Source organism: Macrobrachium rosenbergii, chromosome 39 (assembly GCF_040412425.1).
Source record: "Macrobrachium rosenbergii isolate ZJJX-2024 chromosome 39, ASM4041242v1, whole genome shotgun sequence".
Taxonomy (NCBI): Eukaryota; Metazoa; Arthropoda; class Malacostraca; order Decapoda; family Palaemonidae; genus Macrobrachium; species Macrobrachium rosenbergii.
In genome coordinates this window covers 19,347,699-19,374,797 of record NC_089779.1, presented here as the reverse complement: position 1 = coordinate 19,374,797, position 27,099 = coordinate 19,347,699, and the positions used below count along the sequence as shown (strand labels likewise).

The 27,099-nt window shown below is 38.4% G+C and overlaps 1 protein-coding gene across 1 annotated transcript; it reads left to right on the top strand.

The window, feature by feature from the left end:
* The first annotated feature begins 16,413 nt into the window (after nucleotides 1–16,413).
* On the top strand, nucleotides 16,414–18,364 carry LOC136825805 (uncharacterized). Its single transcript, XM_067082735.1, has 3 exons — nucleotides 16,414–16,619; nucleotides 17,228–17,412; nucleotides 17,731–18,364. The coding sequence occupies exons 1-3, from the start codon at nucleotides 16,532–16,534 to the stop codon at nucleotides 18,145–18,147; spliced, it is 690 nt and encodes a 229-aa protein (XP_066938836.1). The 5' UTR covers nucleotides 16,414–16,531; the 3' UTR covers nucleotides 18,148–18,364.
* Nucleotides 18,365–27,099: the final 8,735 nt, after the last annotated feature.

Here is a 27,099-nt window from a genome sequence, read left to right as displayed (position 1 = left end):
TGGGCATTGACGTTTCTTCTGGCCATTCTTCCCTCTTGCGTTGTACTGTAAGGTAGTTAAATTTCCTTCACAAACTTGATGAATTTTAATATATTTATTTTATTTTATTTTATTTTTTCATAAAGTTTTTCTGCTTTTATGTTGACTTTATAAAAATTTTTTACTGTCGGTATAATAATTGTTATTTTAACTTTAGTTTTAACTACTCTATAATTTATTGCAGACTGATGATGTGCAAAGGATTGCACGAAACGTTTCTAAATAAAGAACTTTGAAGACTTCTTGTCTTATGGATCTCTGATTTGTGTATATATATATATATATATATATATATATATATATATATATATATATATATATATATATATATATATATATATATATATATATATATATATATATATATATATATATATATATATATATATATATAGTTCTTATGACTCCACATTTATTACTTTACTCTAAAATGGCTTGCAAGATAACCAGGACATATAAAACACAAACTAAAAGGAGTGGTACAAAGAGCGGAGGGCTCTTTCTTGAAGGGAAGTGCGTGAAACACGTGGATGCAAAAATAGGTATATTCTCATAACACACGTTAAATTGCTGCTGCAGAAGTCCTCCCGAAGGGCGGGGGGAGCTTGGGAATGCCAGGAACACGGACCAAGGAGAATTCTGCTACGATCGTCCTTCTGAAACGATATTAGGACCCAGGTTACAAATCAAATGCTGGAATTTGGGGAATGAATTACTCGGGTGTGCGCTGAGGGCGCCAAGGACTTCCCCGAGACGTTACTGGTGACTCCGAGCAAGGAAGCAGTGAACACATGGCCCGGGATTGAACCAAGAAGCATCAGGGAATACCAAGTTATAGGCCCAGAAGCTTAATAAATGCACAAGGGCGAAGTAACGTGACTAGCAACTCGTTCTAGGTACTTTACCACATTGTAGGGGCGTAAGGCTGACGTCGGCGTCCAGTGGCGTCTTCTGCCAGGGTCCACGTGTGTGTGCATCGACAAAGGACCTCCTTCACCAAGGTACTGCTTTCAAGTCGTAGGTTGGGGCGTAAAAGGGTGCCCTTGGGATGATGAAAGGCCGCAGTGAGTTTCCGCTCGCTTTTTTGGGACTTGCAATCCCCTCTTGCAATCTTTGATGGCCACGTGGGTCGGGGGTACGGAGCAAAGGGCAGTTAACTTCCACGTGGCGGCGAGGGAACGAGCGGCGGGGGGCAAGGTCTGCACTTGTGACCTCTCGGCTTAAACTAGCAACTGTGTGAGAGCGCACTTTCTCGCCCTGACCTTTTATGGCTTCTGGACAAGGGGGATGTCCTGACCCGAGTCCGAGTCACGCTTCTATATGAAAAAAAAAAAGGGGGGGCTCACTCTCCTGTACCAAAGAAAACGGAGCAAGCCAGTTTACTGCCCATGGCGAAGGATTAAATCTTTGAGCGTCTCTTATACCCCTGACTTCCACTGGTTGAAACTAACCCAAACCAGTATCCACTACCTCTCACAGGTTCAAAATAGACAGAGGCCTATCTATCGGCCGAGCAAAGCAGAAAGGCGGGCGCTTTCATGGCGTATTTTGGCGTTAATCTTTACAATATATATATAATTTTTTTTATTATTCTTAGAACTTGATATTTTTTTTCTCAAAATTCTCTTTTGTATTAATAAAATACATTAAGATATACAACTCTTTCATTTATTTGTCAAATCCTGCAGACATCAAAGGGATATATACTGTAAGTATTGTATTTGTCATATCATTGCTGGGCCATTTCATGTTAAATGCTTCAGTCCTATAACTTTTGCTAAAATCAATTCATTATTTTTCTCTCTGTATATAAAAGGTAATTTTAAACCTAAAATATTTCCAAATTCGAAGTCAATCCACTTAACATTAAAAAAAGGATCCACTCATTATTGCACTTGTCAATACAATCCTCAAGATATACCGCCATCACCATAACCACACATTATCATTATTGTTCGAAAGCTGAGCAACTTCAGTGTTACACAACTTCTATGATATTTCATAGCCTATTTCAAGACATGCGCATATCTTTTTTGAGGTTATTCCACCACTTTTTCGTTCTTTGTCAATGATTTCCATACCGTGGATTAGATACAGGAATTTACTTGCCCATACCTGCGGCCTATTCTAATGAGATATCTTGTGGAAATGTCACTCACTTACTTTGCATAAATTTCATTAAACTTTACGCTTGAAGATAAAAACTTCGAGTTCCACAATATTCGCAAAAAGAAGTGTTCCCTGTCAGAAGAAATTTATTACACTTCTTTCATAGATTCCAGTTAAAAGGAATAACTTATTTTCTTTTACTTTGAATTTTACCTAATGTCAATTTCACGAAGTCCTACCTCCCCCCACCCTGCTTAATAGCCCAGATACTGGTCACTCAGAGTAAGTAACGGCAAGCGCTACTCTATAAAAAACAAGAAGGCTTTATAAAGCTTTTCCAGAAATTGGGCACGGATATTACTTCATAAAGGACTTGCTCTATGTTAGTTCAATAAATAATATATGTATGTATGTATGTATGTATGTATGTATGTATGTATGTATGTATGTATGTATGTATGTATGTATGTATGTATGTATGTATGTATATGTATATATATACTGTATATATATACAAGGGATGCTCATGCTGGATCAAGAATGAAACTCTGTGAAGAAAAGAAAAATTACAGATAAACTTCTTCCTGGGGCTATACTGTACAGAATGCTCATCAAGAGTGCTAAGATCTCCCAATCCTTACACACACACTGCCTTTGGAAGGGACAACTCACTGCCGCCAACTCAACACAGCCGACTCGCCACCGACCAACTCAGCGCCAGGACAACTATAATATAATAAACGCTGCTAGGACAACTCACCACAAGATGGGAAAAAATAACAACCACGCTGAAGCGAAGCAGCAAACAGCAGACTGCGAACAAAACAGAGCCGGGGATGGAGGAGCACCCCACACTCACTATGGAGCAAATTCGTCGCGGGAATGCAGAGGGTGCAAAGAAACCGAGATACATATTTTGGGCATCCTCCCCCCCCCTAAATTGAAGAAGTATATGAAGGCAGATGATAGGATTTTGCAGACTGCGTCTTCTTTTTCACAAAGATCTCCCACTGAATATTTGGAATGAACTGCATACAATATTCAGTACATTTTTAAATTAAAATTCAAGTCATGTATTAAACATTGATCCTTCTTCGGTTTTAAAAAGCTATTTTAAAATGATCATTAATAAATTAATTTTGTTTTTAACCAATCGACAAAAAATTCGTTGAGTTGGCTGACGGTGAGTAGGCGGTGATAGGTCGCCCAGCACCCCACTGCGTCGCTCTCACATTTGGTCAGCTACTCAGTCAGTCATTCTCATACCACGCTGCAGTATATATATACTTCATTTCCCAATTCCAGAAATTCCAAGTGCATTTCCACGCTTTTGTCCACATAATTACCCTTCATGTTTCTCCAACAGCCACTTGTGCAAGCTTCGTCAAGCAACTGTATTCAATCCCATACAATATTCCACTAATTCAGTCTTACTGGAAAACACACCTTTACCTTTAGTTATTGGCATACAAAAAATAAAACCAACAAGAACAAAGACAACATCAGAAAATACCAAAAAACGTTACTAAATAGTCTGGCAACGTTTGCCCCAATCGCTGCAACAAACCAACCTAAACAAACCGCTGGAAACGTTGTGGGGATTTATATATGCACTGAATTATATTATGTAACTTCTGTTTCTTATCGTGTGACTGAAAAAGCAACCAGCATTTGCATTTGCGGAAGTAAACTTCTACATTTTTATTCTCTTGCTGCAGGGGGTTTGTTGGGGGGGGCAGGCGACGGAAATGCTATTAAGCGCAGACCATCCTTTTTCCTTACCGGAACATTTTGTAGCAAACCATAATGTGATATGCAGGTCCACATTTACTGTTTTCCATATATTATTTACTTAATTCTTTCAAAAATCGATCTTCTTGGTTAATAACGCATTGTATACTGATTTTTATTGATTAATCTAAAATATTTCCTTTTACAATCTTTTTGAGAAAATTTGTAGGCTTATTTATTTTACGCTATGCAGACACAGTTCAGAGGTTGATTGCCTCACTGCCTTTCCTTTCTATGCCTAATAACGTCTTCGTTGCCTCTACAAAAATCTTTGGATGTACTGCACAGTCACATTTGCCTTTTAAACACCTTAAAAACGTCGGGCAAAAACAGAACCCATTAATAGACTGAAAATATTTAATGAAAGAAACGACCTTTAGAACAATATACACTAAAATAACAATACAATAACTCAGAATAAAATGAGGAATACGGCACTAAAGAAAACGCCTGGAAATGAATGACACAGGATGTAGGAAATTAAGTGGGAAGAATACAGCCAACTACAATGAAATATACAGAGGTATGGAGAGACAGCAGAAAAAAAAGAATAACAAATCTGACTTTCCAAGCATCAACTATATACTGCTCTGTTACTGACCCAACAGCCATTTCTTTTTGTTAATTAATAACATTCCTGAACCAGAAAGACCTCTTTATGTTATTAGTGACAAAATATAAAAATAAAAGCGAAAGTCCTCTATATTGCCATTTGAATCAACTTCATTTAAACTGTAGATACAAGAACCAGATATATAGTTGTTACTGTATTTAAACACATAACAATACAAATAAGTAAAGAGTGGCTTCGGCGCAATCGAGTTTTCTACACAGTTGCTACATCGTATAATCAAGGCCACCGAAAATAGACCTGTCTTACGGTGGTCTCGGTGTAATGGTGTATGAGCCGCGGCCCATGAAACTTTAACCACGGCCGGGTAGTGGCCTGTCCTACATTGTTGCCAGACGCAGGATTATGGCTAATTTTAACGTTAAATAAAATAAAAACCAATGAGGTTAGAGGGCTGCAATTTGGTATGTTTGAAGATTGGAGGGTGGATGATTAACATAGCAATTTGCAGCCCTCTAGCCTCAGTAGTTTTTAAGGATCTGAGGGCGGACAGAAAAGTGCGGATGGGCAGACAAAGACGGCACAATAATTTTCTTTTATAGAAAACTAAAAAACAACAAGGAGGTATACAAAAATAAACTCATCTTGAAAGGATAATAAATTCCCAATAACAGAAGCGATAAAATGATGACGACACCAATTTCCTCTCAACTGTCCAGCTATCGGGAATCACACGAATGGCGTCATTGTACACATTGCACCTCAGAATTATCATCGTGTGAACCGGCAACGAGAGAAATGGAAAGCTAAAAGCATATGTGGACTCCTTTGCGTCATGTCATGGCGGTGGTGTGGTGTGTTGTGGCACAACAGCTTATTACATAATGAAACATGGGACAGTGACTCATGCAAGTTGAATAATGTGTTGTCGCAGTTAAACCCTACGTCCTTCTTTTCATTGACAATAACCTCTCTCTCTCTCTCTCTCTCTCTCTCTCTCTCTCTCTCTCTCTCTCTCTCTCTCTCAAAGAAGTTCACAATTGAAAGATTCATGTTACATGACTTTCATCAGCATATGAGACAGGCGCAGAGAGAGAAAGAGAGAGAGGATTCAACAGATACGTTTTGTAGAATTAAATATGGAAATATATGACGGACTTAAAGCGTATGCCCTTGTTTTCAATGATGATAACATTATAGAGAGAGAGAGAGAGAGAGAGAAAGAGAGAGAGAGAGAGAGAGAGAACTAAACCGAAGCGTTCAGCAGAATTATGTGTGGAAATATGTGGAAATAATTATATCTTGGGCATTAAAAAACCGTTAAATATAGAAGGCAAGAATGCTCCACCATGAGCTCGACAAAATGTGCTTAGTTACTGTACGTACATACTGTACACACTGTACTGCAACATGAACACGGATAAATACTTATAAAAAAAGGAAATGCAGTGATGACCCTAGCAAAGAGAAACAAGTGAAATCTTGCAACTGCTACAATTAACCAGAAGTTTCTGGAAAAATGGAAGTTGTCGTACCCCTGGCACTAACGTAACTGTCGATTACCTAGAAGTGATTTAATTTTGAAACTAACTCAAACTTTGGTCGGCGAACGAATCTCTCTCCCTCAGGGAACACGACATTTCTGCCAGTTTCGCGGAGGGAGTCGCAGGAAGGCAAGGAAGGATAATAATGGTGTAATTAAAGGGAGTACACGTAACCTATGTAAAACTGTAACATATCGATTACAGGTACCAGCCGCATTTCATTCCGGTATAGATATAGATACATGTACATATATATATATATATATATATATATATATATATATATATATATATATATATATATATATATATATATATATATATATATATATATATATATATATATATATATATATATATATATATATATATATATATATATATATATATACATGTAATTCTAATAGCCACAATGCCCTCTTAACTTCTCGAATTCTTCTCGTTTTTTTTATATGCTTGTAACTACGAAGCCATAACATCCAAAGCCAAGAAATTGAAGAGACTTGTGATCGCCGGTCGCGGGACACGAACCCGCATCACCATAACCACAAGGAGGTCACGTATTTGCGCGAAGAATTCGAGAAGAGGGCATTGTGGCTATTAGAATTACATATGTGTCTGGTAAAAGTGACCAGTAGATTCTATATATATATATATATATATATATATATATATATATATATATATATATATATATATATATATATATATATATATATATATATATATATATATATATATATATATATATATATATATATATATATATAAATATATATATATATATATATATGACTATTTATCACATCACCGTGATTCATATACAATCAGAAAGCTACAAACGTCCTTTAATATCAATTCACTCTACCTCAGAAGTAATATATTTTCATATATGTTACCGAAGGGGAATTTTAGTTGATAATAAGTCTACCGTCCGTGGGGTCGAACCAGCGACGGACGAGGAATCAGGACTACAGTGACACACTAACCTCTCTTGTGGCCGACTGGTTAGTGTGTCACTGTAGTCCTGATTCCTCGTCCGTCGCTGGTTCGACCTCACGGACGGTGGACTTATTATCAACTAAAAATTCCCTTCGGTAACATATATGAAAATATATTACTTCCGAGGTAGAGTGAATTGATATTAAAGGACGTTTGTAGCTTTTGATTATATATATATATATATATATATATATATATATATATATATATATATATATATATATATATATATATATATATATATATATATATATATATATATATATATATATATATATATATATATATATATATAGAGAGAGAGAGAGAGAGAGAGAGAGAGAGAGAGAGAGAGAGAGAGAGGCAGAATAATATTTCATAGACACTTTCTCTGTTAGGATATAAAAAAAATAATGTTACCCTTTAGTTCCAGGGCCTTTTTGCAAGACAGGTATAAAGCCTAAATACGAAGAAATGACTGCATGGGGTCCCATTTATATTTTCAAATTAGAAGTTTATTTTACTCTTATATGTTGTTTAATTAGGAATAATAATTACAAATTGAAGGCTCTGAGACAATATGGAAGTCAGAACGACTGAAGCACTACAAAATATAATATCAGGGCATATGGAAATATAACTGTGGCAAAATGAAGGCCCCCTTAGCTCCTGACCATCTATACCAAAATTTATGTCGCCCAATGCAATAAACTTGCCCTTCCATGGCCAAATCACAATCCCGCTGCATTGTAACGCGATGAGATGATTGTGTCATTTGCCAGGCAAAGATCGGGCTTTTCCCCAAACCCTCTAGCCCTAACTGAAACTGTAAATGAATGGTCACAAACCCCGAAATTCCGCGTCTTTGATTAACTCCCTTTTTGAATAATCATACAGGTAAAATTCTGTTGTCCATATCTCCTCAAGCCAGATATGGCTCGGAAAAAATAACAAAATGTGCAAACCCACCAGAGCCTCTTATGTTTTCTCTCTCTCTCTCTCTCTCTCTCTCTCTCTCTCTCTCTCTCTCTCTCTCTCTGTATATATATATATATATATATATATATATATATATATATATATATATATATATATATATATATATATATATATATATAATCATGAAGCTACAAATGTCGCAATATAAAATTCACGCTACCTCGAGAGTATCTCCGATGGAGAATTATCACCGAAAAGGAATTTATATAAGTGATAAATGAATAAGAACCACCGGGACGCGAACCCATGACATGGACCCAATCAGTGACTCCAGTGGACATCCACTGGAGTCGCTGAAAGGGTCCATGTCAGGTTCGCGTCCCGGTGGTACTTATTCATTTATCACTTATATAAATTCCCCTTCGGTGATAATTCTCCATCGGAGATACTCTCGAGGTAGCGTGAATTTGATATTAAGCGACATTTGCAGCTTCATGATTGTATATAAATCACGGTGTGGTAAAAATTTCATATATATATATATATATATATATATATATATATATATATATATATATATATATATATATATATATATATATATGTACAGTATATGGTTCAATTACTATCTGAAGAGGGTAATTCGAGTGGGGCTTCTCATGTGCTGTACCATCTGTAATGTGGCAGCCTTTGAAGTGGACGCCAGACTTTGTGATGATGCCCTATGGCTACATTCCCCTTCATCGTGAAAATGAGAAAAACACAGCACAGAAATTTACAATAATACAAAAAACTACATTATTAGTAATTATTACAGAATGTAAATAAGTTTCTAGTAAAACAAGGAGGCAGCAACCCGCATTATATTATTTGGAATGAAATCCATTTAGGTTTTCACGAAAACAAAAAAAAAAAACAGATTCAACTTCACAGGGAATGCACGCTTTCTCTTTCTTTTTTTTTCTGGAAACGACCAGGCACTTTTTCATGCATTTGAAGTAGGTCATAAATTTCACTGCTGTGAATGCTCGGGTTATTTCATAATGGATTGCAACTGCCTGAACTCTCGCTCTCTCTCTCTCTCTCCCTCACTACCATCTAACAATGCATTTTGATGGATCAAAAGTTGTAAAAGCTGAATGCAAAAGTTTAATCATTTTATTTTCCCTTTTGATTTCAGACTACAGCAACTCCGCGTATGCCATTTACTGGGAAAGGGAAATCTATTTCTTTAAACAAATCAGTACATTGCTATGTAACGAGTTTATTTCACGAGAGAGAGAGAGAGAGAGAGGATTTTGTCCAGACCCACTGATTTATATACCACAGTGTTTTCCTGTCACTACGAGCACTACTCAAAGCAACAACAATGAGTCTGCAATAACGTGGTTTTGTTTCAAATGTATCTCCTTTTTCCCACTGACGGAAAAGAAGGAGGGAAAGACAAAAAGATGGGGAGGGGATTAAGCGAGTGACTGATTTAAGGATCTCTGGCGACGCGGAGAAAGGGCGGCTTAAGTTACAATAGTTGCAAAGTTCTCATGTATGGTAACTGAATGAACTAATTAACCTTACTAATTAACCTTGCTAGGCATTAAGAACAATTTAATGACTTTTTTTTTTTTTTAAAGAAGAGGAAATGAGAGAAGGGGAGAGGTGAGTGGGAGGAAAGTCTTAATCGGAGGCATAAATTCCGAAGGGTTACATAACGATCAAGGCGGTGAAGATAAGGATCCGCCCAATATGGATGACAATTATGTTCATTCTTGCGAAAATAATTGTGACTCTGAAGTCATTTAGTTTACTACTATAATGCTAATCTCGAATGTGATATACACTGCATGTGCTCTCACTCAAGATATCCGGAAGGTTTGAACAGATATTCATTAGATGTTGTGTAGTATATAATATAAATATATATATATATATATTTATATATATATATATATATATATATATATATATATATATATATATATATATATATATATATATATATATATATTTTAATTCTAGTTTATTTCACAAAGAATCCATTACAAAGATTCTCTCTTTAAGACCAAGAAGATTTCTTCGTTGTTTTGAGTCTAGGGAAAAAACCTATCATTTAAATTCTGAGGGCTCTTTGGTAAAAGGATTCGTAGGATGCTGAATCGCAACTCCGTGGAAAAAGTAAGTGTTTTGTTTTAGTTTCGTTTTAAACAACCAGGATGTTTACCATACAGTAAGGCAACGGCATTTTCCACGCTTCTTCATAAGAATGAAAGTACTGAAATAAAGACTAGGGCAAAATGAGACGAGAATATAAAGATAAATGCTCTTTACGACTGAATCAGCCATAAATCTCAGAAAAAAGAGGAAATCTCTCTCTCTCAGCACAGTGCAGTATTTCTTGTTGCTCACGAAACGTCTCACAGCGGCGCACAAAACTCATCTCTGTCACTCCCTCCCTCTCTCTTTCTATATCCATTTACCCTTCTGCACAAGTGGCTCAGTTCGGCCTCCACCCACCACTCTCAGTACTAATCTACGAAAATAGGTAAATAAATATATAAATAAATAAATAAATAACTATATATATTTTTATAAATATTTATGTTGTTCGCCCTCGATGCATTTATTTGTAGTAATATCCGACTGACCAAGGTGGGAAAAGACGGGAGTATTGGCGGGATCACGTAGACAGTTCAAAGTTTAACATTCGTTTGTAGCAAAGAACTCAGTAGCATTAGGGATTTAACCCCCATAGGAAATTTCCATATTCAACCTTACGATAGGTGGCCTTAAGCTTTTTTTGTTACCTGTTCTGCTCGACGGATGTGTTGACAAAGTTTCAGACCCCGAGGGCATCAATGGCTGCCCCTGTTCTGACCAGCAATGTCGGGAGGGAGAGAGAATTTAACTATCGAGGAGAGCGGACGTCTTTTTCCCGACTCAGGAATCCCTTGGTTTCTCCGTCTTTCTTTTGTTCTTATGTTACTAAGCGAAGTGGCGAATTAATCCCAGCGCGCCCGATCGACAGTTGATGCGCAGCAACCTTCGTATAATGGTAAGTCTGGAATTTTAGCTCATCCTTCGTCGAGTTACTATTATCTTTCACTTTATTTCAATTTTTCCTTGTTCCCTTCTTCCGCCACCCAGTAGATTACCAAGCACACGTTGCTTTTACAAAGTCTAGGTTAAGTATAAGTTTTATTGTTTAGCTTCATCCAAATTATTCCAGTAAGAGTAACCAGGAAGTAGGGAAGGTAAGCAAGTCATTTTAATTCTTTATGCAGTCTTGTGTCGAACCCATTGTTCGGAAGAGCCGTTGTGTTTCAATAACATCTTAACGAGTAGAGATCGTCTGCGTCCGAAGTTGGCGACGTTTATCGTAAAGTCTTTATTCATTGAATATTCTTTGTTGAGGTTAATTTCCCTTGACTGGCAACCTTGGTTAATTTAAACAGTTGTCTTTGAGGTTAATTTGTAGCTCATTTGAAAGGTTATGTGTGTCCTTGGCATGCACGGCCGTATAAAAATTACGTAAATCAAGTAATAAACTCATCAGCCAAGTCTCACGCGTAGCAATATATATATATATATATATATATATATATATATATATATATATATATATATATATATATGTATATATATGTAAAGACCAATTCTGAGCCTATACTTGATTTAAGTCTCTGTTTTATGAACAGAGGTTTGATCTCGCTTATCCCGAGATATTATGTGATAGCGTGTAGCGTGAGCCGACATCATCAGTTATACCTTTCCCTAACTAAAATCTAAGGACTACTGGAATGAGATACTAAGTACAAAACTAAAACCCTTTATTGACAAAAAAACAACGAAAAATAACTTCTTAAAAATTACGAAGAATGAAATCCAATGATCCAACACTACTATCAAAAGTTCTTCTAAGGAAATAAGGTTCCAAAATCATAAACACCCAATTACCTAATGGAATACAGAAAATAACTCATCTGTCAAAACATAAACAGGTCAATTAATAAAATCAGGTCATCTCAAAAATGTCATACCACTCCCTTCCTTGTAGGAGGGAGAGAGGGAAGAAGGAATAGGAACGGAACGGAATGGAATGGAATAGCTATGAAAGAACAAACGTCACATTAAAAATCAGAAAATGTAAAAATTGCCGAAACACATTTTTCACTGTCACAGGAGGTACCGTGTGTTCACAGTTCTGAAAATAAAGTCTAAAAACGTATATGAATTCTACTCACTCCACAAGTCCTCTGGGGCAGTCTCCATGTAAAAAATCACTCACATTGTCAGACACACAGAAAACGGATCGCAAAAGTCCGATTTAACAACGGTCCCACCCATTATATTCATTATGCAATGCACGAACGAACGTACTTTTCCGTGACATCATTCGAGGTCAAAGTTCGGCAAGACACGCCTCTGTACTTCAAGGCGTCACGAAGTATATGTACACACACACACACATTATCGAAATGCATTCTTCAAAACCGGATTTTGTAACCGGTTCACTGATAGAACGTTTTTGGTTGAAAACGCATTTGCCAGCCCGTGTCCTGTCACCAAGGAGCCTTTTGCGACTTCCTATGGTATGCGAATGATTCAGCACTTTCCTATCTGCTGTGTATAGTCAAAATGGACCCTGCGAATAGCTGACCCAACTTTTCAAAGGTCACCTTCGCGAGCACTTACAGATTGCTCGGTCCACGCACCTGAGGTGGACCCCACCTCAAAATGTCTAGGTGTAAAACTTATATATATGTTATAACACAAATATTATAGCACAATCAGTTCATTAAAAGTAAAACAAATTAATCTAGACGATTTCACTCCTGGTACTGCCTCACGCAGAAAGGCCTGCGACTGCGCACGCCAACGGTGATCCAACCAAGATGAAAGGCTCGCGACTGCACAAGCCCATGTTGAATGTGGCGCTCGCGAATCCTGTTGCGCCAACCCAACGTCTCCTCGAAACTACGGCAACCTGAAGACATCCTGCCCGACATTTCTCCAAAGTTCTGGATCGTCTCGTCAAAGTGCAGAAGTAACGTTGACAGCTTTCTCATATGTTGAGGACGGTGAAACTATTCCAACCTCTCCATTTCGAGGGAATGGTATTTTCCGTGAGTCGGTCATATCGACAGTCATATCAAAAAGTAACTCGTCTATTCCCTATACCATATTATTACTGAACCAAATAAGACTACTAGTGCAAAGGTCATATGTTCTCAATGTGAAACAATTCCAAGTTGGTACCCGGAATTTCCACAGTCAACTCACTATCAAGTACACTAACTCTAACGAACTATTCATAAAAAAAATTCTACCCAACAGAAAAAAGTACTCGAGAATCCTATCTATACACTGAATAACGAAAGGCAATCATAAACATCTGAAAGGTATCATATCTCGTAAAAGACATCAAGGTTCTACTCCGGTTAGCGAATATTTCGCAATACCTGACTAATTCTCAACACCATAGCAATTGACTTAATGGCAATCGCTCCTATGATCCTAACAACTACAATTACTCATGGTACAGCTCCCTTAATTTTAAAAGAGAACTGAAAAATCCAAACACTTGAATTCGATATCCCTATCAAAAACCTTCCTAAACCTCTCCTAAATCCTAACTGACATATCCCAACCCGAAAAAAAGATCAGACCCGATCGGTCCGATATACTAAGTACCTCCCCAAAAACAAAATCCTAAACAACAAACCCTTATTCTGTAACTCTATATTCAAAGATATTGCGTCACACGACAAAACACAGCATAACATAATAACAATAACACAGGTCAAATCTCGTATGAAATTAGCCCATGTCACAATTCCCAAAATCATATGAAAACAAACCATTAACGCAAAGTAACCCATTACTATCGCCAAGTGCGAACGATGAAATCCCTAACCGCAAATGCGATCCATAAAAAAAAAAAAAAACTAAAATTCATATATCTACAAAACTCTACGGTATTCTGCACACAATTTACACTAAGTACTGCAGCTTACATCAGAAATCACAATGAACCCGAACTATTAAAGATTCGTAAAACTCTACGGAGTAACGTCCTCCTGAATTACAACAAACTACAAGTCATGCCCATTTACAACCCATTAACACCCGAAAGGAAAAAAAATGACCCGTAACTACCCATTACCATAACAACAATACAACCCAGGCTACGACCCCTAAAGTCATGAGTAAACGAAACTTCAGCATCTATAAAGAAACAAAAAAAAAACTATAACTATAAGTCATCCAACCTTCGAAAACAAAGAGACACTGAAACACACACAGACGAAACCAAAACGAGAAGAAAAAAGAGAAAAAAAAATATTAGAATCTAACTATTCCCAACTCGATTAACCAACCTTTTTGATCTTAGATACATGTGTCAATCGAGACACCTGTGTTTTCATTCACAACAATAAATCTATTTCCCAATTTTGCTTCAACAACGCGGAACGGACCTTCAAACTTAGGACCTAGCTTATAGTTCAGCTGATCCCTGACATTTATCTTCAAATAAACCCTATCTCCAACAGCCACTTTGACTCTATCCGGCTTTGCATTACTCCTATCCACCATGTCTTGTGTTTTCATCTCAAGATTCTTAGCAAGGCGCGCATATTTCTCTTTCGCCGTTGAAATCAGCGATTTTACAACCTCATCACCTGTCGGAATGGGCAATAGATCAAATGCGCCTCGCGCTGGGTATCCAAAAAGCGCTTCATTGGGAGACATTCCAATAGTATCACTAAACATTGCATTTTTACTACGCTGGACCTGTGGAAGATAGCGGTCCCAATTGGGGTCATTGCCTCCCACGGTCATTCTAAGAGCTTCAATAACCTTTCTATTTGTTCGTTCGCACAAGCCATTCGCTTCTGGTCTATATGGAATGATATTTACTTTCTTCATCCCTACTACATTTGCAAGACATTGCATCGTGTTATTTACGAATTCTCGACCGTTGTCCGTGGTTAATACAACAGGTGCCCCATATCTACAAATTTACCCATTAAAGAACACTATCGCTACTTCCTCTGCTGTTTTATGCTTCAACGGGAAAATCTCTACGAACCTAGTTAACTCGTCAACGACCACCAAAAGGTGCCTGTGGCCATAATTAGATTCACAGAAATTACTCAAGATGTCCATGTGGACTCTTTCTGCGGGACTGGTAGGAATCGGGAATGAACCTAGTTTACATGAAACGACCCTAGATGGCTTACATGCGTTACAAACTGAACAACTTCTAACAAAGTCTTCTATATCTCTTGACATATTCTTCCAAAAGAACTGTCCTCGTGCATTCTGATACGTCTTCTCAATCCCTAAATGAGGAGTGATAGACCTACTGTGAACAATATCTACACTGTAAAAAGTTAAAGGTACAGAAAGGGTATAACGATGGAGCTGAGGTATATATACAACGTAAAACACCCCAAGGCTCAAAAATACCCCTCTGCATCAGGAGGCAGGGTATTTTTTGTGAATAATATACCCTCTATTACACTTTGTCTCAAAATGGGCTTGGTAAGTTTATGTGATCATGTCATGAAATGAACTTTTACTCTGTATTAAATCACCACATTGTTACACTGATAGTGTAATGCACCAAAAAAGTTACTAAAAACATATTGGTTTTGAGTTATGGATAGTTTTGAAGCAAGAATTCCTACTACAAAATGCAGTACTTGGCAATTTATATTGTTGCCACGAGTCCCTTGATTACACAACAGCAGTTATAATATATACATCCATTTATATACATATATATATATATATATATATATATATATATATATATATATATATATATATATATATATATATATGTGTGTGTGTGTGTGTGTGTGTGTGTGTGTGTGTGTGTGTGTGTGTGTGTGTGTGTTACACAGACATACGCTTATGGCAGTGTAATATGTTCGTTGTCCCGTAATTGCGCATGTTGCTGCGCGCCGCGACTCGGGAGCCAGGAAATTTCAATGGTGTGCTATGCAGTGTAGATAAGGTGCTGTGTGATGTAACGCTGTTTTAATTGTGGCCTCTAAGCAGTAATTAATCGCTATCAGGAATATAATATATACATCGTGAGAAATTACTCTCACAACGATTTTTTCAATATTTTGTGTAGCCTATTCACTTGTTTCCATATTATCCATCTCTTTCTACAGAGTTATTAGTAGCTTATGTCAGTGAAATCTTCCCACCTGCCCAGTTAAGGCGCTGTCACACTATATAGCAATATTTCCGTTGACTTTTGAATTTGACGTCAACTTTTAATGTTTTGACGACGACTTTTTAGTGTCGTCGTCACGAATTTTGAAAGCGATAACGATCGAATTCAACCCACCTCTCCCTCTACCCTACTCTACTCTACCGTCGACTTTATCGTTTGTTTACATCTGGGAGGGAAGGAGGGCGCGCATTTCAAGACATCAAGAGAAAGACGGAGGGCTTGGTACAGTGGACAAGGTCATAAGAGCAGTTTTTGGTAGAAGATTTGAGGGGGAGACGATGCTTATGGGACCGCAAGCATGATAGTTTTATGAAAAAAGGTCTCAAGATGAAGAATCATGAAGAAATCACCATGCGACTCGGGGAAAAGTTTCCGGAACTTGCTGACCTTCATACAGGTAAGTCTGCTGCTACTCTATATCTGGAATATCAGATTGTCTTATAGCCTAGGTCTACTCTCGTTATGCTATCATGTGTGCATTATCAAATTACATAACACAAATCTGTGATATTTTAGTGCTTCTCTAGCTTCATTTAGGCTAGTAGCTATACTAGGCAACAGAACCTGACTGGGTAGGCTACAGAACCTGACTCTGGCTAGGCTACAGAACCTGACTCTGACTAGGCTACAGAACCTGACTCTGTGTAGGCTACAGAACCTGACTCAGGTTGTGTAAATAAAGTTAGGACTATTCTATTTTTCAGCGGCAATGCTATGCCTAGACCTATATAGGCTGGTCTAGAAGTAAGCTATTCCTAGCCTAGTTTGAACTACTGCCGACTGTATACTAATTAGCCTAGAGAGCTTAGGTTATCCTAACCTAATTTTTCACACTTCACCTAAGATTTTAAACGTGTAGGCAAGTCTGCAACCCATGCCCTGAAAGAGGACATCATGCTAACCTAGCATGAAACATTTAATATATCTAAATAATTTCTGTAAAGATATTTAGTTCATTAGTTAATAATTTTTATATCAAGCTAAATATATGTTTTCCCCTTTCAGATCAAGTGCGGGCAAAATTTAGTAATTTGAAGGGATACTTCATCCATGAATATAAAAAAATTCAGGCTGCTCCAAGTGGTTCATGTGGTAAACCAAGCTCCAAGTGGGAATTGTTTGATTTGATGTCTTTTTTACATGATACAGTGGCTTCACAACCTACATATTCCAGTGACATTAATGAACAAGTAAGAGTATATACATATGTGTATTACATTATTTACGTAGCAGTTTAATAATAGGTATAATTACTTGGCATTTAAGAATCAAATTTGCACAATAAACCTGCTGTAGGCCCAGGTAAGCAAAAGTGTAAGGTTAGGTCAGTAAGGTCAATAGAAAAATCTAATATTTTTAGTTAAGTAAAGGGAATTATGCTTGCCCTTCCATAATCTTAAATTATCAGAATTACTAATGCATCATTACCTAAAACTGATCCATTATACAGCAGTTTATGTTATCAACATATTCATAATAGAGTAATATATATATTTTTTTATTTACAGGTAAATCCTATAGATAATCCTCTAGTTATTGAGGTTACTCAAAACACTTTTGATGAATTTCAAATTGGAGAGTCAAGTACGGGTTCTTCAACTCAACCTGTGTCCCCCAGCTTTGACCTTTCTAATGGAAGTTCTGATCGGTCTGTTGCACCAGCAACTTCATCTCTACAGAACCAAAAAGCAAGTAACAGTAGTAAGAAGAGGAAGCTACAAAATTCATTTGAGGAAGAATGCTTGCAAACCCTCAAAGAATTGGGCAACACCAGTACGCCTAACGACCTAGGTTTCAGTGTGGGAAAAACAGTTGAGGTTTGGATAAGGTCCCTACTAGTAAATGGACAAAGGTTGCAGCAGCTAGGATTTCCCAAGTCGTCCTGGAAACTGAGCGGGAATATGGCTTACCTGATGATAAAGTAGGTTAACAGTAGTTATCAATTTGGTGCTAAATTCTGTCAGTATTTAATCTCTGGTGGTAATTTGAATTTCAAATACATGATCTGTAAGACCTCAGGCTTTCTAGTCTAATCAAGTTCCTGTAGCTGTAAACATTTTGTATACAATAAAGTTCAGTCTAATCAAGATTGATGTCATGCAGCTTTAAACATTTTCTATGTAATAAAGTTGATTAAAGCAATTTCAGGGTTTGTTTCTCCAGGTATTGCAGGGTACATATTTAAATTCCACATCGCTCTTCATAACTTTCTTATAAGTACTGAGGAGTAAATAATAGCAGTTGAACAAATAATGAATTTTATTTTAAGATTACTGTATATACAAATGCAAATATTCGAAGGCATATGGGAGAAAATGTCCACTAGTGCATATAGGCTCGTTCATCTTGGAGTGGTACTGCCCCTTCATTATTAAAGTAATAATCCATTAATGTGTTCCTTACATTTTGGGCATCACTGGTACTACGTCCGCCATGTCCAGGACTACTATCCAAACCACTGTTTGATAAACCTCTCTCTTATTTCAGGGGGTGCATACAAATTCTTAGATTGTGCACGGATAGAATTATGTAAAACCACTATAGCAAACAAAATGCCCTTTACATTGTTTGGACAAGTTTGGATAGGTTTTGATAACACCTTAAATACTACTGAATGATACCAAAGGCATTTTCTGATGTGCGCCTTGCTCTTGACAACCTATAATTGAATATAGTTTTTACTTTGTTTAATTCCCTTCCTGGGAAAGGTTTCATCAAATAGGGCTTAATTGGGAATGCCTCATCACCAACAATGACATATGGGCTTTGCTTATCAGTGAAAGGTAAGCAACATGATGATGGGATATTTAAAACTTCACTATCTATTGCTTCCTTTAGGCTACACCTATCCCAAACCCCACCGTCGCTGGCTCTTCCATTAGCACCTATATTTACATACAGGAACTTATAAGATGCATCAACTAATGCCATCATGATCATACTAAAATGACCTTTATAATCATGGAAACCAGCACCAGAATGTGGGGCTTTGCATTTAGCACCCTTTTCCCATCTAGTGCCCCTATGCAATTTGGAAAATTCCATTGCTGGAAATAATGCAGAGCAATTTCATTCCATTCCTCAGGAGTTGATGGAAGTTTTAAATATTCTGTTTTCATTATGTTGTATATGGCTCTGCATGTCTCTGGTATGAGGGATGAAACCAGATTATGGCTAATCCGAAATTGATACCCAAGGAAACTTGTGATTCTCCTGAAATGAGAGAAAAATTCCCTTAGCAATAGTATAAATATATATATTCTAATGTACATACTGTAAACCTTGCATTTTTGCCTTGACATATTGTACTACAGCTTATCTGGAATTATCAGTTAATAACCATACTGTCATCAACTATAAAGTTTAAAATATAATAGTGCAACCACAAAATTTACTTTTTTTATTATAAATTGTGTAAACACGCAATTATTTTTAATTATGTTACCCAATTAATAAACAGTATAGCTAGGTTAGGTTAGGTGGTTGTTTTGAGATTGGTAATACTTTACTAACCTAGCCTAGGCTACTTTGATGCCTGCCATTAGGTTGCAGTCTAGTCTGGGTAGCCTTATGTACAATTTTATCGAATACCTTAATCTTAATCTTAATCTTGGCCTTGGCTAACTTATGCCAAGACCAAATTTGTCCTTTCCTCCCCTGAAAATCCAAAAAATGTACGCCAGCCTAGACTAAGCTTACTTTTTTCCTACAAGAATCTATCAAACATGAATAGCAACCCAAAAACGAACAGTGTACAGATACAAAATGATCAGCATCTTTCATGCATAACCTAATTAATACACCAAGCCTAGGATATATTAGCCTAGTCTAGGCATAAACAATTCAAGTAACATAGCCTACCTGTTGCTAAATAACGAAGAGTGAGGGTCAGTCGCTGTGCAGCAGACACAGCTTTCCTCATTTTAGTATCAGCTTTTTCAATGTGAGGTGTCACCAGGTTTAACAGATGAGCGAACTGTTCTTTCGTCAATCTAATCCAGTTCTTCATGGCGGACGGCGTCGACCCTGACGAAGAACATGGGTGGCGGATGACAGTTCTGGCGGTGTGAAGGTGGCCGACCTCTCGGTGTGCGTGGCGCTTGCAAGGGGCGAACTTGCCGGCCACGTCGCGGAGTCTCTGCAGTGATGGGATGTGGCGATCTTCTGTCACAAGTTCGCCCGGGACCAAGAGGGGCTCACCGTAGGTTTTTTCGGCTGCGGATGGGGTGCTGTCGGCTCTGGGGGTGGTTCTCAAACCGAGGAGGACCCACGGCAGCTGATGTTTCCAGTCCTCGGCGGTGCAGCGGGCCATGAGGGACGCCTTCAGGGATCTGTGGAACCGCTCGACCAGGCCGTTGGCAGCCGGGTTGTATGCCGTGGTGGTGTGGTGCGTGGTCCCCAGCAGCTGAGCCAGGGCGGACCACAATTCGGACAGGAAGGCTGTCGGTTGTGATGTGGTCCGGGACGCTGAAGTGGCTAACCCAACTGGAAAGCAGGGCCTCGGCACACGCCCTGGCAGTGGCTTCTTGCATAGGTGTGGCTTCGGGCCACCTTGTCAAGCGGTCTACCACCGTCTGGAGGTATCTGGACCCGCCTGACGGGGGAAGGGGCCCGATGACGTCGACATGAATGTGGCCAAAGCGGCGCTCTGGCTGCGGGAACTCGCATACCCTGTACTGCGTGTGACGACCCACCTTGCTGGTTTGGCACTGCAGGCACTGTTTCGCCCAGGACGTGGCGTCCTTCTGCACCCTGTGCCAAACACTTTTGAGAGCAGCTTGGCCATGGTTCTGCCAGAGGATGTGAGAGGCCGTGAATTATGTCGAATACCTGGCGGCGTGTGGCTGGAACCAAGGGCGGGGCTGACCCGTACTGATGTCGCAGAGGACACTTGGGCCTCGGGGCGAGGGTCACGTCCGCCACTTAAGGGACGTGATGGCGGTGCGGTAGGCCGGGGTTTCTGGGTCAGCGGCCTGTTCTCTGGCGAGGTCTTGGTAGTTTACTCCGAGCTGCACTGTGTTCAACTCGACTCTGGAGGGCGCCTGCTACAGGATTTTTCCTGCTGGGAGGTACATGATGGAGCAGGTGAATTCGGCTATGGCTGAGAGGTGGCGGTGCTGCCTGGAAGACCATGCGTCCCCTTGCTTGGTGAAGGCGTGAACCAATGGCTGGTGTGAAGGGCGTCCCCTCCAGGAGGAACTTGAAGTGCCAGGCTGCGCAGTACATCGCGCAGAGTTCCCTGTCGAAGGTGCTGTAGCGGGTCTCTGCAGGATTGAATTTCTTGCTGACAAAAAGCGACGGCTGGGCTGGGGCGCCGTTGATGACCTGCTGTAGGACAGCACCACATGCGATGTTACTGGCATCCGTTGTTAGCTGGAGAGGTGCCTTGGGATCCAGTATATATATATATATATATATATATATATATATATATATATATATATATATATATATATATATATATATATATATATATATATATATATATATGTATGTATAAATATATATATATATATATATATATATATATATATATATATATATATATATATATATATATATATATATATATATATATATATATATATATATATATATATATATATATATATATATATATATATATATATATATATATATATATATATATATATATATATATATATATATATATATATATATATATATATATATATTACATAGACATATACGCATATAGCAATATATATATACTTTTGATTTTCAAGTGCAATAAAAATAAATTGATAAACCAAACTTTTAAAATCATTGACCTTATGATTTTATGTATGCTATAACTACACATAATGGTGTAATGGATTAATATATTAATATATAATTAATATACACGGGTATATACATCGTATAGAATACCCTGCAAAAGGGTATTCTTTACCTGCAATACACCCCTAAGTAAGGGTATCTCAAGTATATGTTATACCCTTGATAAGGGTATATTGTAAAGGGTATATTATAGTTCTTATATACCCCGATAGGGTATGCTATTTTAACCACTAGAAATACCCTTTTTCTACCCCTTTTATACCCTTAATTTTTTAGAGTGTAACACCGTAGGTACCAGGCTCGTGGGAACAACTATTTGCGTCGTATCGCCCTTATCTTCACTATTACTCAGTCTGTATCTAATCTTCCTAACTAACAAAAAACTCTCTAATTCAAGCCCCGCAAAAGGCAGCTTATATCCCTTCCTAACAAATTCTCCTCTAAGAAACGCTTTTGCATCTCTCAAGGTCTCATCTTCATCTTGTTTGTTCTCTACCAAACTAATATCCCAGTCAATGCTATCTCCCGATACATAACATATATGCGTACCTTGCTCATCAGAAAAACTTCTACTAAGGGCGTCTGCTACAACATTTTGTCTACCTTCTATATACTTTATTTTAGCATCAAAATCCCTGATTGTTAGAAACCATCGGGCTCTTTTGGGTGAAAGATCTGGTTTATTAAAAAGATCCACTAACGGCTTGTGATCAGTCAAAACCTCTATCTGAGTGCCCATAATGAGGACTTTAAAGTGTAGGAGGGCCGATACCACGGCAAACGCCTCCTTATCAACCACCGACATCAGGTGCTCATTACTACCTCGTGTCTTAAACTTCCTACTGTAAAAAGCAATCGGGTGGAGTTTTCCATCGAATTTCTGCATAAGGCATGCGCCTATCCCGACACTACTAGCGTCCGTTACTAACGTGAATGGACGTTCTAAATCTGGGAATTTCAAGACTGTGGGATTTGTTAAAACATTCTTAATGGTTTGAAAAGCTACTTGTTGAGGCTCTCCCCAAACAAACTGCACATCATCCCTTAGAATATCTGTCAATGGCGACGCTATAACAGAGAAACCCTTTACGAATCTACGGAAAAATCCCGCCATGCCTAAAAATGACCGAACTTGCTTCTTAGTCTTGGGTGTAGCAAACTCTACAATTGCCTTAACCTTATCATCATTTACTCTGACACCCTCTTTAGAAATGACATGTCCTAAATATACTATCTGCTTCTTGAGAAAACTACACTTAGCTAACTTTATCTTCAAACCGGCTAACCTAAGTCTTCTAAGAACTTCCCTAAGAACTTCTAGATGTTCTTCCAGGGTATCCGTCGCAACTAGGATATCATCCATGTAGATATGGACATTCTTCCCTAACATGCCATGCAAAACCGTATTCATCAATCTAGTAAAAGTCATCGGACTGCCTGTCAAACTGAAAGGCATACGAGTGAATTCGTAATGCCCCTTTGGCAAAGAGAAGGCCGTGTACTTTCGACTCTCCTCACACAACGGAACTTGAAGGTATCCCTGCATTAAATCAATTGAAGAGTAGATCCGCTTACCTCCTATCTCACAGAACAAATCTGGCAAACACGCCACAGGGTAGCGGTCAGGAATGATTTTCTCATTTAGCTTCCTAAAGTCTACACAAACTCTGACTGAGCCATCTTTCTTGGGGACTGCAAGCAATGGAAAATTAAAGGGGGATGCACTAGGCCTAACGATGCCTTCATCTTCCCACCTATTTACTTCCTGTTCTACCTGTTCTCTAATCTTAAAAGGAATCTTATATGAAGGAACAAAAATATGCTTAGTCTTGTCCTCTAACTGAATCTTGTGTTCTAACACATTCGTTACCCCTAACTTGTCTCCTTTAAGTGCGACTGTGTCCGCAAATTCGGCTAAAACATCTTCTACACCCTCAGCATATTCTTTGTAATCCGTATTCGACAAGTGTTCTCTAAACACTTGCCTTCTAGCCTGTAAATCTACTTCTGAGAAAGAACAAAAATCCCCAACAATATTCACTGAACTACCTTCATCGACCCATTCAACGAAGTCGATTGCATAAGTACCCTTTTGATAATTCCGAACTGTATCATTACAGTTTAGCAACTTCACCCAAGTTACCCCTGAACTCGTTAGAATATTTACCATACCCAGACCAAGCACCACATCATCAGCCAAAACTCCCTTATAGCACCTCTCGTCCCCCGACACATGTTCATCATTCAGCCCCGGACCCTCATGTACTCGCGAGACATTCTCACTCACCACACGCACGTCTGCCCCCTCATACGGTGCACACACACCAGGCACCCCCACAGTTATACCAGAAACTCCTGTATGAACCGATATCTTTCGTCTCCGACATGACGGATGGCCTAGCAACAATGCATTTCCCAAAGCACATCCTCTTATAACCAGAAATGGTTCCATCAAAGATCTACACCCAATTGACAAATCTATGTCCAAACAACCCAAAACTCTTAATTTATTTGCCTGAACGTCGTATACAGCTTCTTGCGCAGGTCTCAAAGATCGATCGGGAAACATTGATCTGAACAATTCTTCGTTCATCAGGTTAATGGAGGCACCTGTATCAAGGAAAACCCTTACATTCATTCCCTGTACAGACCCAATTACAACAGGCTTCAACCCTGCGGGTTCTCCTAAAAGTCCAATATCCCAGTTTTCCTGTTCAAATGCCCGGTCTGTCGACAATGTCTGCCGATTACCAGATTCGCTTGAGCAATTCACGTGAGGTACTTCCTTATCTGGGCTACCAAAATTCTGGAATGCGGGTCTGTTATACTGTCTCCGAAACGGGCAAGACCGCCAATGATGCTCATGACTATTACAACTACTACAATACCTAACACGGCAAAATCTCTTGATGTGACCCTGCAAATTACAGTTAAAGCAACGACCCCGTGGGATCCTAGAACTCAAGCCACCCATCAGTCTTGGGCTGTTATGACTTGCGAACAAATTCCTTGGACCGTGGACTGGATTTCCGCGTCCTACACAACCATAGGCTGCTCTAAGGAGACTCTGATCACTATTACCTCTCCTCATATTTGTACTTAAATTCACAAACTTACTCTTGGCTAATCACAAATGTAAAAATTCCCAAGGTCCCGTAAAAGTATACCCTTTATCAAAACAAAAACAAAAGCAAAACAATTTCCCTTAACAGAAATTCCCGCATAACACAAAAAATTACAATGCTAAATCCCTTTTACTCTACAATTAATCCCCGAAACTCAAAAGAAAGGTACTCAACCCGGAGTATCATTAAATCCCAGTTCAACTAAAACTACAATCAAATTCAAAGTTCCCGAAACAAACAATTATATCACAAGTTGCAAAACCCACCATAAAACAAAAATCAATTAACTAAACCCTTAATTGAATTCAAAATTACGTAAATCCAAAAACTGCATTTACTATTAAGCAATCCCTTAAATAAACTCCCAATGAATTAAACCCATCATCAAACTACATTCCAAAGATTAAACTCACAAATAGCAAACCCTTACAGTTAAAATTCCCAAATCAAACGGAAAGAAAAAGAGAAATAAAAAAAAACAAGTGCTGTTTACGTACACAGCTGATTACTCTTAAGTCAGTCAAAAAGGGGTCAAGTTCACTTCTTCCAAGGCCAAGCTATAAAAGGCCATAAAAAAAAGACATGGGAAAGCGCTTCTCAGGCACAGAGAGAGAGAGAGAGAGAGAGAGAGAGATTAAGAAATTCGTTTCCCACCCTCTTACAATGCATCGAAGGCCTGATGACGCTTACAGAAAAAATGCTAACACCAAACCTCGAGGCTCGCTCTGTCTCCAACGGCAAAAACTGCTGGATCAACACTTCCCTTTGTCCAAACGGAAAGTGCCATTCAAGCAAATGCAAGCGCTCTGCCTACATACACACACACATTTTACCCACATGCACATACGTGTGCGATTACAAAAACCAAGAAGTGCATTCACGTTTTGCACCCCGCCACTCATAAATATGAAATTATAAAAGTTCCCAGAAATAACACAACAACCAGATATCACCTTTACATAATACATGCCGATGCGTACCGCAGATTGCTATAAAAAAAAAAAATACAACATACCATAATACACTCAGCGCTTCACAGGCGTGGCAAAGCAAGCACGACGCTCCGCCCAAACTCGTGACGCAATTACTACGTCACCGTGGTGATGACGTAACACACTCGTTGCAACCGAAACATCAGTTAAACACAACGACAAAAAAAAAGAAAAAAAAAACACCAGTTGTCCCTATCACCAGTTACAACACAACGAAAAGGACAATTTCACATTAACACAACTAAAAAAAAGATAACATCACAACACTTACGTTAGCAGCGCGCGAATTTCCATCAAGCGAAGAGAGAGAGACAAAAAAAACTCGCGCGTCATCACGTGTTTTAACACACACTAGCGGTCGTAATACCGCAATTATTGCACAATATCCCCACTGTTTTACCCCCTACCCAAACACTCTTCACGAAACACTAGCTAGCGAGAGAGATGCTCGCCCACAGCAATATCTGACGCTGCTGACTCCCACAAAATCCTATCCTGAGATGCCAACACTAATTTATGTCTCTTCGGAAACGTATACATGCCTAATTATTCAATTATCCAACTATCTAACACCTTCTAACTGCCCTAACTACCTTCTACGCTACCTTTTACGCTGCCACCAAAAACTGTAAAGGCCATTTCTGGGCCTATACTTGATTTAAGTTTCTGTTTTATGAACAGAGGTTTGATCTCGCTTATCCCGAGATATTATGTGATAGCGTGTACCGTGAGCCGACATCATAAGTTATATCTTTCCCTAACTAAAATCTAAGGACTACTGGAATGAAATACTAAGTACAAAACTAAAACCCTTTATTGACAAAAAAAACAACGAAAAACAACTTAAAAATTACGAAGAATCAAATCCAATGTTTCACATAACTATCAGAAAATCTTCTAAGGAAATAACGCTCCAAAATCATAGACACCCAATTACCTAAGGGAATACAGAAAATAA

Coding starts and splice junctions, on each gene's coding strand:
- LOC136825805 (XM_067082735.1), top strand. CDS start 16,532: ATGAAAAAAGGTCTCAAGATGAAGAATCATGAAGAAATCACCATGCGA. Junction 16,620..17,227: donor ACTTGCTGACCTTCATACAG/GTAAGTCTGCTG, acceptor TTCCCCTTTCAG/ATCAAGTGCGGGCAAAATTT. Junction 17,413..17,730: donor CCAGTGACATTAATGAACAA/GTAAGAGTATAT, acceptor TTTTATTTACAG/GTAAATCCTATAGATAATCC.